Source organism: Phoca vitulina, unplaced genomic scaffold, assembly GCF_004348235.1.
Source record: "Phoca vitulina isolate PV1807 unplaced genomic scaffold, GSC_HSeal_1.0 scaffold1, whole genome shotgun sequence".
In the NCBI taxonomy this organism is placed as follows: Eukaryota; Metazoa; Chordata; class Mammalia; order Carnivora; family Phocidae; genus Phoca; species Phoca vitulina.
The window spans coordinates 49,903,062-49,918,371 of NW_022589704.1; the positions used below are offsets into that span (position 1 = coordinate 49,903,062).

At 34.5% G+C, this 15,310-nt stretch overlaps 1 protein-coding gene across 5 annotated transcripts in view; it reads left to right on the forward strand.

The window, feature by feature from the left end:
• NCKAP1 (NCK associated protein 1) overlaps positions 1-15,310 on the forward strand; it is a 104,137-nt gene that overhangs the window by 57,921 nt on the left and 30,906 nt on the right. For all 5 annotated transcript variants that reach the window (XM_032406764.1, XM_032406754.1, XM_032406786.1 and 2 more), the window contains 6 exons: positions 4,534-4,679; positions 6,555-6,687; positions 10,281-10,400; positions 11,015-11,154; positions 12,002-12,133; positions 15,011-15,229. In XM_032406764.1, the coding sequence (XP_032262655.1) occupies positions 4,534-4,679; positions 6,555-6,687; positions 10,281-10,400; positions 11,015-11,154; positions 12,002-12,133; positions 15,011-15,229 (890 nt within the window). The remainder of the gene's footprint in view (positions 1-4,533; positions 4,680-6,554; positions 6,688-10,280; positions 10,401-11,014; positions 11,155-12,001; positions 12,134-15,010; positions 15,230-15,310) is intronic.

A 15,310-nucleotide genomic window follows, 5' to 3' on the forward strand; every position in this document is an offset into this window, starting at 1 on the left:
AATTATACTGTATACACCCATGGTTCTGCAACTTAAGTTAATTTTTGTTTAATTAAAAAGTGAAAATATAACCAATATGTGTTGGTGGACGAGATTTTTAGATCAACCCAGTCTCAGGAAGGACTCCTAGGAAGAGCATACTTTTCTGGCAGTCTGCTTAGTTCCCTGAGGTAATTTTGCTCTCAGGTTCTTTCCTTCCAAACTCAAAATACATAGGCATTTTTCTCGCTCTTGTTCTTTGTTCTGTGGTTGTGTACTTTTGGAGATGATTTTATAAATGAGGCCACAAATATTAGGTAACTTGCCTGAGGTTGCAGAGTTGGTTAATGGGAAATCAGGGAAGAACACTTAAAATATCACCACCCCAAAATACTAAATGTGTATATATAATGGGTTGTTTTCTTCCTATTAAAAATAAAATTTAGAAATTAACATTTCTTTGTTTTAACAAAAGTTGTGAAACAATATAGAGGTAGAGCATATAAAAATGAAAATAAAAGTGAAATTGCTCTACCACAGGATATACACATTTAAAATTTTGAAAGTCACTCATTATCAAAAAGCTTGAACTATTTGTCTCCTGCTGTCAGTTTGTGAGAGTGCCTAAATCAACATTTGGGTTCAGAAAATTTTAGAGATTTAGATACATTTCAAATTTACCCTTATTAAATACTTTCAGGATTAGTAACTTACTCATTTGAAGGATTCACTTGAGAATTTAGCTGTGTTTAGTCATATGGCAGAATATAAAGCATTTGTATAGCATTAAGAATGTAGAACTGATATATCCCTCTGTAAGTTTTTTCTAAATTTTTATGAGATAATTATAAGAATATCACCTGCTGTCAGATTCTTTCATGTGTTGTATTCTTGCTTTCATTAGTTTGCTAGGGCTGCCATAGCAGAGTACCAAAGCTGGTAGCTTAAACAACAGAAATTTATTATTTTATAGTTCTGGAGGCTAGAAGTCCTAAATCAAGGTGTCAGCTGGGTTCATTCCTTCTGAGGGCTATGAGGGGAAATCTGTTCTAGGCTTTTTTTCCTAGCTTCTGGTGATTTGCTGGCAATCTTTGATGTGTTTTGGCTTATAGATGAGTCATTCTAATGGCATTGTCCCTGTCTCTCTTCATACAATCTTCTGTGCATATCTCTGTGTCCAAATTTTTCCTTTTTTATAAGGATTTCAGTCGTACTGGGTTAGGGTCTACTCTGATGACCTCATTTTTAACTTGATTGCCTCTGTAAAGACCCAGTTTCCAAATAAGGTCACATTCTGAGATACTAGGTACTATGACTTCAACATATTTTTTTGTGGACACAGTTTAACCCATAACATTGCTCATAATCATGACTGGGACATACAGTCACTTTCAACTGTAATAACTCCTAAATTTTTAGTGACAGTGGGGCAGAGCATACTGAGGAAGAAAACATGGGACATACAACTAAGCCAGAGAAGTCTTGTCTGAGGGAAAGGGTAAAAGTGCAAGGTGTGAGGCAGTAGCCAGAATCCAGAACATTAGCATAGGCGATAAAGAACAGGTCAACAGTGAAGGTTCCACACCTACAGACTAGTCCATAGGATACAGGAGATAAAATATTGAGTAGTATTATATAATCTATAGAGGAGTACAGATCCTCTTTTAAGGATGTTATAAATCTGGCTGTGGAGACAGGCATTAAAGATAATGAAAAATTAAATAACAGTTGAAAATTTAAAAGATTAACTTAAAAGATACCACTGATAGAATATGATTATAAATTAACTATAGTGGGGCGCCTGAGTGGCTCAGTCGGTTAAGCGTCTGCCTTCGGCTCAGGTCATGATCCCAGGGTCCTGGGATCGAGTCCCGCATCGGGCTCCCAGCTCTGCAGGAAGCCTGCTTCTCCCTCTCCCACTCCCCCTGCTTGTGTTCCCTCTCTCGCTGTGTCTCCCTCTGTCAAAAAAATAAATAAAATCTTAAAAAAAAAAAAAATATATATATATATATATATATATATAAATTAACTATAGTTTTCTTAGAAGGGCGAAAGCTTTTTTCAAGTTGGAATTGCTAATAATGATTTTATAGAGAAAGCATCATTTTGCCCAGACATTGAAAGAAGGGTAGAAATTGAATAGGAAAATAGCTTACACAGGAAAAGGGCAAACAGTGAGCAAAGGGCAAGTAAAGAGACTTTTTAGTGTTAAATATTACTATAAGAAGGAACAAATCTTCACAAGAGAGATGAATGATCTGACCTATCAGTGGTCAGATAGAGGGATAAGAGTTCAGTATGAACACATGGCCAGACAGAGGTATACAGTTCTCTAGATATCAGAATTCTTGAGAGCAGGGCCAGAAGGATAAGCCTTTGGGAGAATTTTATAATTGCTTTATGCCTCCACTGGAGTCCTATCCAATTTGATCCTTAGATCATTGGTCTTTTATAGGTCATATTGTTCTCCTTTTTTCTAATCTTTAAAGAAGAATTCTTTCTCCATGTATTCTTTGTCATTTTTTTCCTACTTCCTAAGGCATCTTGTTCCCTTATGTATTCCAGTAGTCTCTTAATCATCTTTGGTCACTTTTATTTATCTTCTTCCTTTCTGTCATCAGATTTACTTAGGTTGTTCTTATCTTATACTTTTATTTAAACCTGGTTTTTTTTTATAACTGGTTTCTCTTTTCATTGTTAAATATTTCAGATGAGTCTTTTAAATTAAATTATCTCATTTTGTCACCATCCATTTCATCTGAAATTATTTCCACAGTGATATTTTAATTCAGAAATTTTGAAATGGGGGTCAATTAGTGGAAGTCTTTATTGAGTTCCTGCCACAAATGTGGTTCCTCTTTATACTCTAAAGCTGATTAAAGATAAATTAAACTTCAATTAGACTTAGTTTGTAAAATATATCTAGAGTATACCTTGCCATCAGAATATTGCCCTCATTATTCTTCATTAATTCAAAAACAACAAAATACAAAACTCTGTTTTCTGTGTGGTGTTTCTGTGTTAGTGAATGGTAACAATCCATGTTGTGGCCCCTTGCCATTGTAGGGGCTGAGATTCAGTTTTTATCCAGTTTACAAGGAAATAATTCTTTAGTCTCTACTGTTTCATGGAAACTGGCAGAAGACATATGGGGCTCCTGCATCAGAGACAAAGGACTTAATTATTCACTGCACAGGAAGCAGCATGAGCATCAACATGTATGTCTCATTTTTTTCCCTTGCTTCCATGACCCATGGTGGCAGGCCCAGAGGAACCCAGGTGAATGCTATGTATGCAGTAGGTTTGTATTGCAGCTGAGGAACACTGAATTTGATGAACCCTCCATTGTATCAACAGTAAGCATTCTGGCTCTTTGATCCAGAGGTAGATATTGCCTCATTTCCTCAAGTTTGGTAGCTGCAAATAAAACCCTGAGAAATGGCCTGAGTAATGAGTGCTCTGGGCCTTGAATTCTTGGCATATTGAAGATGTGTAGGCATACATGGGATCCATGAAGGAGTATCTCCCAAAACCAGAATCCTGGCCATCATTCATAATTCGTCTGTTGCCCACCTATCTAATCATTTCCCAGATGAAACTCTTGAACTACCACCATTGTAGACCAGACCATCATAATCCTATCTGGATTATTGCCACCACTGCCTCTTAATAGATCTCTGCCTCCTATTCCCTTTCTGTCTACCTTTCCCCAATTCCCTCCTCCACATAGAATAATCTTTCTAAAACAATAATTGGGCACTGCACAGGACCTTTGGTTCACCAAAAGGTTTAAATTCTTTAACGTGGTATACAGGGGTCTGCATGATCTAGTTGAATCTCTTCTTACACCATTTTCTTTCTCTGCTTTTCACTTTAACTGTAGCCATAGTGAACAGTATTTATGCTGTAGACACTCCTTCTATTCTTGTTCTGTGCCTTTCTGGAATGCCCACTGTCCGTGGACAGGTTTCTGCTCTCTGATTTGGTACCCTTATAGTAGAATTTCTTTCCCTTTAAACCTATCCTAATGGTTTTGGTTAAGTTCTATCACCCTCTTGGTCAACCTACACTAATTTTTACTATCTTCAGTTCTTTTCTAGAATTCATCAGTTAGTACAGTATGTTTTAATTACTATAATCTAAAACCTCAGTGAATCAACATGTACAATACTTACTTTCACCTGAGTGTTTCCCATGTATTTTTTCTCTCAAACTAGTTGGAAAATTTCTTTTGGTAGAGCTAACTTGGCAGTTCACTGTTTTATACTTTTAATATTGTAACTGCAGTTCCTTTGGGGTTCTAGATGAATGACCCATGTATTAGATTTTGTTTTATTGGCAGTAGTATTTCAGTTTGTTTATTTAAAGAATTTTTTGATAGGAATTTCAAGTTTGAGTCACTATTGACAACTTTAAAAACGTGATGTTACTGATACAGTGTCAAAATATACATTAAAAATTTTTCAATAGTGGGTATTTTTTTTCCCCAGGTAGAATGTCAAGGCTAAAATCATCGGTCTTTGCTTAAACTACTTTTGTTTTTTACTTTCGCAGGCATACACTAGTGTTTCTAAGGCTTCACTTAGCCTTGCAGATCACAGAGAACTTGGAAAGATGATGAATACAATAATTTTTCATACAAAGATGGTAGATTCCTTGGTGGAAATGTTGGTGGAAACATCAGATCTCTCCATATTTTGGTATGTGGTAATTTTTTTTAAATCAGAATTTGAAATTTTTAGTATCCAAAGATCTCTTTGTTGATCGTTTTTATGATAGTGTCGTCCTTGAGACCATTTGGTAATAGACTCTTATGAGTAAAGGGAATAGGGGTGCCTGGCTGGCTCCGTCAGTGGAGCATGTGACTCTTGATCTCCATGTGGGTTTGAGCCCCACGTTGGATGTAGAGATTACCTAAAAATAAATCTTTAAAAATAAATAAATAAATGGAATAGTTGACAACTTGCTAACAAAAGGAAGTCTACCAAGTAGGGATCATGTCTTTTGTGTTTTTTGTTTTTTTTTTTTAATTTTTTATAAGAGCAACTCTTACTGTTCTGAATTTATTTTTACACTTTTTTTTTTGAGGAGATAAAAAACAGTCACTTCAGATTGCCTTAAGATCTTCTTTCGCATCATTAGATTAAGGAAAAAAAGTTGTGAATCGGTCAAGTAGAGCAAATGTTGGAAATTAAATAAAAAGTAATTTCACTTTGCAGTAATTAGATATTAATATTATGATGATGTGGTGACTACTCCCTCCATTGTGTTCTGTTTTCCTTTGCTCCTGTCATAGCCTGTCTTCCCTCTCTTACTCCCCATATAATGTGGTCCTTGAAGGAAGGTCAGGCTTTTGTTCTTTTAGTGTCTAACATAGTAGGTACTTAATAAATGTTTGAATGAATAAATGAACTTGATTGTGATCAGACTAATGAACAGTGGGACCAGGTTTCATACATAAGTATTCTGGCTCCAAAGCTGTGCAGTATCAACTCTGTATCTGCTTCTTGGCTTTTTTTCCTGTATGGAAGCTGATCGGAGTAACCTAGTATGTCCCTTTATTTCTACAATGCTGAGATAATCTCAGTGGATAGTGATAGTAGTTTCTGTGTATTGAAAAGCCATTATTATGAATAGCTTCTCATTGTTTTTATTTTGGAAGATACCCCAGTCCACACTGATTTGGGCAGTTTGTTAGGATAGCTTTAATTAGCAGTATTGCAAAAGAAATTCAAATCACCAAACAGGGAAGGCATGAGAGGTTTCTTAAAGAAACTCCTGAAACACAATATATCACTGAAAAACAATATATCACATGTCAAATTTGCAAGAATTTTAAGATTATTTGGAACCCTATACTATTGTCTGACTTGGAAAGAAAATGGAACATTTTATGTTTGCATATATTTGAGCTACAGAAAGGTTCCTATTGGTAAAAGAAGGCTACTGTGATTAAAAAGTCCCTTCCCTTTCCTTGGAAATAAGAATACTTTGAATAATGTTTAAAATGTGTGATTTTTAGTCATATGTAAGTAATTTTTATCCATTTTTTTCTCATCACATTCTTATTTTGTCTGTTACATCCAAAATAAAGACATGTTTATTACTTTTGGTTGTCTTACTATTCCAAGATGTACTATATTTTATTGACTCATATTCTTTTATGTTTAATATCTCCTAAATCGGGAAGTAATTTAAAATTGATGGTGCATCATTGTTTAATTGACAGTGTTTTTCTTTCTCAGTGGTACATAAAATAGTGGTGTTTCTTACAATTGATAGTGACTTGCCTTTGATAAAAGTTGGTAATGTGAGATTTGAATGTCATATATTCACATGCCATAGATATGGTTTATTTTTTGTGTAAATTTTTTATTTTAAAACTTGTTACTATTACACAGATATTTTTATTACTCTGTAATTGTTGGTGTATGAAACATACTCTGGAAGAATAACTACACTTCAGTTGATAACTTCCATTCACTGGAATCAAATTAAATTAACTAAGTATTGTATCATAAAATTTTTAACTATAAAAATGGTGATTCTAATTTTTAATTTGTTTCCTTATATAGTTTTTATAGTCGTGCTTTTGAGAAGATGTTTCAGCAGTGTTTGGAGTTACCCTCTCAGTCAAGATATTCAATTGCATTTCCACTACTTTGCACTCATTTTATGAGTTGCACACATGAACTATGTCCAGAAGAGGTAATTTCAGGGTAGTACTGTGATTTATATTTATATGCAGAATACACTAGACCAAACGTGTAGCTGGCTAGATTTCACAAAGTCACAATTACCTAATCTAGCTTCTTACCTAATTTCTCTCTATGCAGAATCAGAACAATGTTTGAATAGGTTAAAATAGATGTAATGTTTATTTGCATGGATGGATAAATGCACATACATATTTTTAAGAACATATCATAAAGTCATTTGGAATTACATTTATTAAATGGTGGGTCAGGTATTCATATTTATGGTAAAGTTACATACAGTAATTGATTTTTTATGCTTTTTCTCTTAAACTATTATTGGAAAGAGTTGAAAATTGAATGTACAGATTACTGACTATAAACATAAACATGTCAAAGAAGAATTTCACTGACTTGTTAATATGATATAGTAAACAAAATTAACATTATTAGTATTTGTAAGATACATACAGGCACACATACTTATTAAGTAATTGAACTACTCAGTAGTTTTATCAATAATAAGTATCAAAAATGTACTCAGTATTTCTTCTAATCTTTAAAGAAGAAATGCCACTTTGTAAGCGTGGTAAGACTATATGTTAAAATTAAATGGTCTATTTCTTAACTTAGTGTTGAATCCCTTTAATTAGAACTACAGAACTTGGAGAAAAGAAACTGACAAGTAGCAGTAGCATTATTAATGTCTTTAAGTATTAGGTAACATCTGTTGCAGATTGTATTCCAGCAGTACATTCATTGGAAGTGGACTCTGAGACAGAGGTTAGCCTGCAGGAAATTTAGTAAGGACTGCTTTTAGGATTACTACCTGTGAGGATATCAACACCACCAAATTTAATACTTTCATAGAGTTTTTAGATATAATAGATTTTATCCTCAAGCTTTATACCTAAGATATACTATTAATTTTTTCCTCATAATCATCCTTCCCATTAAATTACCCATGAAGTCCTCTTAATTTTATTTGGTTTCATTTCTTGAATCTGTCTTCTGCTTTCCATTTCTTTTGTCACTCTTGTAGCTCAAATTTGTAATACTCTTCATATGTACTCCTAAATAGTTTTCCTGCCTTCAGTATTTCTGCCTTTAAGACTATCTAATACAGTGCCATCAGCGTGTCTCTTTCTTTCTTGAAGAATCCTCAGTGATTGTCTCTTGCATATGGAAAAAGTAAAAATTTCTCATCCAGGCATTTAAATCTTCAACAATTTGCACTCTGCTCCCATTCCTTTTTTAAAAAAACTGTGATTAAAGGGACGCCTGGGTGGTTCATTTCATTAAGCGACTGCCTTTGGCTCAGGTCATGATCTCAGGCCCTGGGATCGAGTCCCGCATCAGGCTCCCTGCTCAGCGGGGAGCCTGCTTCTCTCTCTCCCACTCCCCCTGTTTGTGTTTCCTCTCTTGCTGTGTCTCTCTCTGTCAAATAAATAAATAAAATCTTTAAAACAAACCCCTGTGATTAAAATCTATCTATATCTATATATATGTATGTTATATATATGACATAAAAATGTACCTTTAAATTATTTTTAAATGTGCGGTTCAGTGGCATTAATTACTTTCACAGTGTTGTGCAACCACCACTACTATCCATTTCCAGAACTTCTGTCATCCCAAGCAGAAACTTTATAATCATTAAGTAGTAATTTCTCATCCCTCCAACTCTTGGTATCCTCTAGTCTATTTTCTGTCTCTAAAAATTTGGCTATTCTAGGTGGTTTATATAGGTGGAACCATGTAGTGTTTGTCTTTTTGTGTGTGGCTTCTTTCACCTAGCATATTTCTGATGTCTCCCAGATTTTTATCTCCACTCCAGACCTTTCAGATCTAGATTTTCTGGGTATTCTGCTGCAGTTCAGGTGCTTTTAGCCATCTGAAATGTAACATGTCCAGAATAGAACTGTTGATTCTCTGCATGTTACCCCACCACCATCCTTTGAAGTCTTTTCTGCCTTTTGGCTTCATATGTATCCAGACTCCTACCATTTCTCATCATTGTCAAAGCCACATCTTTTTTCCTGCATTATCTTTGTAGTCTCCTAAGTAGTCTCTGCTTCTGGCATTGTTCTCCTAAAATCCGTTCTCAGTACTATAGCCCGAGGCTGAGGCAGATCATGGAGAGACTTTAGTTGTTTTGTTTTTCATCCAGTCTCAGCATTTCTGAGCCATTGTAGGGGAGTAGTGATATCAGATTTGTATTTTAAATAAGTCTAGTACATTTGAAGAAATACTAATTTTTGTTTTGTTTTTAGGAATAAGTGATAGCAAGGGATATGTTTCATCTTTCAGGAGTCAGAATTTGGTTAAATAAAACCCTAAATGTTTATAATTTGAAATCTTACCTCAAGTAAAGTGAACCAATATTTAATTATATCTGGCCTGGAGATTCCTTTTGGTTTGGCTTCCTCTTAAAGTTTTCAAGGGCATTTAGAATAAAATACATTAAAGTATCATGATAGATCTAGTAACAGTTACTTTAGGTGTTTAAGTATTTTTATATTGTATATTACATTTATTTTAGCAGCATAGAAATACCATATGTAAACTGTATATTTGTTACATAATTATGGAAGATCTGGTAAGGTAAACTTTCAAAAATTTATCTCTATAAAGTATTATTAATGTGTAGTGCAAAATTTTATAGCATTATATACTCACCATTCCAGTTACTATTGACAAGAAAAACCTATTAAATTATTATGATAGCCACCAAATCTAAAAAGATACAGAATCCTATAGAGATGGATGGATTTGTGTGAGTGTATGTATACATATACATATCTAATCTCCTAAAAATTAAATATAATGTGTCGTTCCCCCCCACCCCGTTGTGTTCAGAAACGTTTGATTTTAGGGAGTTGAATGCCTTGTGAATTTCTTTGTTTTACTGACCTGATTTCTAACAATTTAAATTAAATATTTAAGCTTTTCTGGGGCGCTTGAGTGGCTCAGTCATTAAGTGTCTGCCTTCGACTCAGGTCATGATCCCAGGGTCCTGGGATCGATCCCTGCATCAGGCTCTCTGCTCAGCGGGAAGCCTGCTTCTCCCTCTCACATTCCCCTGTTTGTGTTCCCTCTCTCACTGTCTCTCTCTCTGTCAAATAAATAAAATCTTAAAAAAAAAAATAAGTTTTTCTGTTTATAAGATCTTTATATATATATGTATATATAGTATATATGTATGTGTGTGTGTGTGTGTATGCATACATACATATCAGTTACGATTAGAAAACATTACTCTAAATGTGTTCTTTCACATCCTCTGATTGGTAGTTTAGTATTTAAGATCCAGATGTAGGACCTTGTGAAAATTGAAAATTAATCGTTTTCATATTGAAATACTGGTACTCTAAGATCCCTCCAATCATACTTTACTTGTATAATCACCAAATACTTTGTCAACTGTGTAAATACAGTATGGTAGGTTAGTTCCAAGAGATAAAAGTGATCTAGAACATTCCCTACCCCCACTCCTCCGTGTACAATAGACTTTAACTTTATTTTCCATGTTTATTTAAAAAGTATTTTAATTCAGACTACTTTCTTATAACTTTTATTATTGTTGTTGTTATTCTGCTTTGACAGCGACATCATATTGGAGATCGCAGTCTTTCCTTATGTAATATGTTCTTGGATGAAATGGCCAAACAAGCTCGAAATCTCATCACTGATATTTGCACAGAACAGTGTACTCTTAGTGACCAGGTAATAATTCACATATTTCCTTACAGACAGGAAGTTTGTGTATGAAGTCAAGAAAATTAACTGTTAGCCAGGTTTTTTTTGAATTTTCTGTCTTTTTTGTTAAATTCTTAGTAAATCTCATTACCTCTTCTTATAAAACTCCATTTTCGGGTTTTAAAAATTTGTCACTGTCTTTAGGATTACTTACTGCTTAAAATCCAACCTGTAGCTTGGCATTCAGATCCCTTCCTCATAGCTCAAACTGTGTACTTCACCCTGCTGCACTTGATGCTTACCACCTAGTAGTTCTCACTAAATTCTGAACTTCTCCTTCCAGTAAAATGTTCTCATTCTTTGCTTGCCTAGTCTGTTTTTACTTATCCTTTAAACTTTTGCTTTGATAATAACTTCCTCTATGAAGTTTTCTTCACACAAGATTTACCTATTTCTCTTTTCTACCAAGCTGTGTGAGCTCCCCGAGCTAGCTAGGTAAACTGCATCTCACTTATACCTCCGTTCTTAGTGCTAGATGGTATTTGCTGCATTGTCTGGATTCAGCTAAGGTTTGCTTAAATAGTTAATGTTTTTTCAAAATAATTGGTGTAATGTAAGATTTCATTTCTTTTTACATTTAGTTGCTACCCAAGCATTGTGCCAAAACCATTAGTCAAGCAGTGAATAAGAAGTCAAAAAAACAGACTGGTAAGAAAGGGGAACCTGAAAGGGAAAAACCAGGAGTTGAGAGTATGAGGAAAAACAGGCTGGTAGTGACCAAGTAAGTCATCCATTTTTATTATATCTTTTTGTTACAGGTAGAAGTTTTTCATTTTTTTGTATGGCATTAGTACTGAGGGAATGCTAGTAATTATAAATCCTTCATTTCTTAATCATTTATTATTATTATTATTATTTTACTTTTGTAAACTTGAATAGTTAGTGCTTATTTCCAAAATACAGATTTTGGATTTTTGAAGAAAATTCGTGTAATAGGTAATATTTGTCTTTATATACTGAATACTGAAGGCCAAGAATCTGTCTAAAAATTTAGAGGGGTACACTATATAAGCAATCCATGGTTTTCCATTTATTTAAAATCAGATAGCCTGAGACTTTATTTTGGTATGTGTTATATTAGAACATATATCATTTTTAAAGTGGATATATCAGACTAGATATTATTAAGGATTGTGTGTTTGGAGGGTAGGCATTGGTGGGCAATAATGCATGAACATTGTTTAAAGTAAATTTTCTACTTACTTGCTTTTTTTATGTTGAGCAAGCTGTTTGCTGTTTTGTAGACAACTTTCTTCCTCCAATACAGAAAGTAGAGCAAGATTTGGAAATGATTGTCTTTATGAGCATGTAATAGGCTCTTACTTGTATATTAAATCAATATAGTCATTATCATCTGAATGGAGAAACAAATGAGTGTTACTGTCTTTAGAAAACTGCTCTCATGTTAGTAATATCCTTAAAGATTTTGAACTTGTCAGTTTAGGAAAGAAAAATACCGAATTCTGCAATTATTATCCCCAAATAAGGTCTGATATGTTTATAAAAGTAATTTTGTATTGCTGTGATGAAATGAACATTTTATTTACTGTTTATTAATATTTTTTCAGCCTTGATAAATTGCACACTGCACTTTCTGAGTTGTGTTTCTCTATAAATTACGTACCAAACATGGTGGTTTGGGAACATACCTTTACCCCACGAGAATATTTGACTTCTCATCTGGAAATCCGCTTTACTAAGTAAGAAAGAATATAAACTATTTTTGTTGGTTCAGTTAATGAGTTTGTTATGTTCTTCATATCCATGTAGTGTTTACTTTTATGAGGAAAAGTATTAGTAGAACTGATGCAGTATCGAGAATAATGAATGCGGAAGCATAGAGAATAGTGAACTAGCAATTACTTAAATTACTCAGAATCTTGTCCCATACTTGTTATTAACTAGTTGTAACACTGGACAAGCCAGTTAATCTCTGTGAGCCTTAGGTTCCTTATAAGCAAAATGGGAAGATTGGAGCAAATCAGTGTATTTCAGCTGACAGGTAGCAACCAAATAGGGTCATGAAATCAGTGTAGAAGGTTGTAGTCAGCATTTCAAAAAAGAAAGAAGAGGCAGGAAAGGAAAAGAAACAGGGAAGAGTAGGAAAAATCCATGCACTGCATGTAGTGAGTATAAATATTGCTTCATGAAACTCTTCACTTACATATATGTATGTATGCCAGATACAAATCTTTTAGTTGGTTACAGTTAAATGTTTGAAAACATCAGAACTAGTGAATTCTTATCTTTTCTGAATTCAAATGTATGCTCTTAAGCCAGTAGAATTCATTCCTAATTAGAGTGTTATAAGTCTTATATATGTTTCTTGAAATCATATTACATGTGATATCAGAAACCTTTCAATTTTATAAATGTTGCTTTAACCTTTTTTCTAAAGTTACACACTTATTTATTAAAGAAAATATAGATTGATTTGAGAAGTTTTTCTTGGAAGGCCTTAAAACAATTTATAAAACAAAATTTAGCCAAGGATTTTTTAAAGTTTTGTAGTCATTAACAAGTAGTATTTGTACCATATGCTTGACATTGTGTTAAGTACTATAAGTAGTAATGAAATAGTATAAAGTTTAGAGCTACAGTTTGTGAGAAGACTACAACAATTAGAGAACAAAATAGGAGAATATATAAGTGGGCACTAAATTGTGTGTTAAATCATCAGTTGCCTAGTCAGGTGTTAGACAAAGACTGTCTTTTGCTTTCCTTTAGTAAGGCAGGCATCCTGACAGTGAAACCCAGAATAGTATTTAGACCAAAGGGATATTATGCACTCTGGTATTTATTATTCTCAACTCGGTGGGGGTTGTTAAGAGTGGTGGGTGGAAGATAGGGTTCACTTTACAGCTCCCTTGTTTTCCTTCCGTATGTAGTCTGGTCTGTTAATCCATAGAGAAACAGATGTTCTTTTTTTTTTTTTTTTTTTTAAGATTTTATTTATTTATTTGACAGAGAGAGAGGTAGCGAGAGCAGGAGCACAAGCAGGGGGAGTGGGAGAGGGAGAAGCAGGCCTCCCGCCGAGCAGGGAGCCCGATGTGGGACTCGATCCCAGGACGCTGGGATCATGACCTGAGCCGAAGGCAGACGCTTAATGACTGAGCCACCCAGGCGCCCAACAGATGTTCTTTTGACAAAACATCTATTTAGTTATCAGGATCAAGGCAAGGCTGTAAACTTGTTTACCTGGGAAAGATTTTTATGCCAAAACAAATAGCTTGTATTAGTTGGTTGATTTTTGCTGATCACTTGAGCACAATCTTAGGATTTTAGGGGTTATATACAAAGATAGCAGTTATTGCCTTGAGTTGGTCTTCTGGGATTATTTCTATTGATGGGATTTGTCATCGTCTTTAAAGATTTATCCTTACAAATACAAGTTTAAGATCTTTACAAATCTAAAGCTTAGGGGGTTTTAAAGATGGTAAGATAGGGATGGCCAATGTAGGAAAAGATCAGGTGGGAAAGTATTTTCAAAATTTGTGTTTCTTCTTAGGCTTATAGTTTATTGGGATATAAACATAACAGATCTGTGTTTTATGTGCTACAAATGATTAAAAAACAATAAAGTTTTTGTTTGTTGCCTTGTTTTGACTGTCATGCATTTTGTTGAGTGGCAGCACTGTTGGGCAGATGTGGGCTCAAACCCTAGATCTGCTACTTCCAGACAGTGAACTTTTATCAGTTTACTTGAGTTCTGAGCCTTAGTTTTTTGTTTGTTTAATCTGTGAAATGGTGGTGATAATAACTACATCGTAGGGTTATTAAATATGAGGATGATCAGTATAAAGCCAAAAAAAAAAAAAAAAAAAAACTACTGGCACGTAGTAGTGCCAGGTGAATTTGAGCTGTGGATTAGCTAGTCCATTTTACTTGCTACAGACGGTGTATCCTGTTAAAGGAATTTTTAAAAATTTTTATTTATTTATTTATTTTAAAGATTTTATTTATTTGACAGAGAGAGACGGAACACAAGCAGGGGGAGTGGGAGAGGGAGAAGCAGGCTTCCCGCTGAGCAGGGAGCCCCGATGTGGGGCTCGATCCCAGGCCCCTGGGATCATGACCTGAGCCGAAGGCAGATGCTTAACGACTGAGCCACCCAGGCGCCCCTTATTTATTTATTTGACAGAGAGGCATAGTGAGAGAGGGAACACAAGCAGGGGGAGTGGGAGAGGGAGAAGCAGGCTTCCCACCAGGGAGCCTGGTGTGGGACTCCATCCCAGGACCCTGGGACCGTGACCTGAGCCGAAGGCATTAGCTTAATGACTGAGCCACCCAGGCGCCCCTAAAGGAATTTTTAAAACCATCTTTATTGTTAAATCATTTTTAATATTGAATTAGAATTTTTTAATCATATTTAATCATATTTCTACTTTATTGTAGCTTTTAGGTGTTCATTCTTTTTTAAAGGTTGTTTCTTTGGAAGATAATGACAGTATTTCATGGCTTTGTAACAAATTGTATTTAAAAATAATGTTATTGCTTATTTAATATTAGATATCAGTAGGTTGAATGGCCTATTTACATAAATGGCAAAATCAGTTCTTTTATTCCCCACTCCCCAGGTCAATTGTTGGAATGACTATGTATAATCAAGCCACACAGGAAATTGCAAAACCGTCAGAGCTTCTAACAAGTGTAAGAGCATACATGACTGTACTGCAGTCAATAGAAAACTATGTGCAAATTGATATTACGAGAGTATTTAATAATGTTCTTCTTCAACAAACACAACATTTAGACAGTCATGGAGAACCCACCATTACAAGTCTATATACAAATTGGTAAGCACATTTAGAAATTTGGAGTGATAAAAAGTCACTTTGTCACAAACTGCTTAAGTTATTTTTTATCAATAAGTGCTC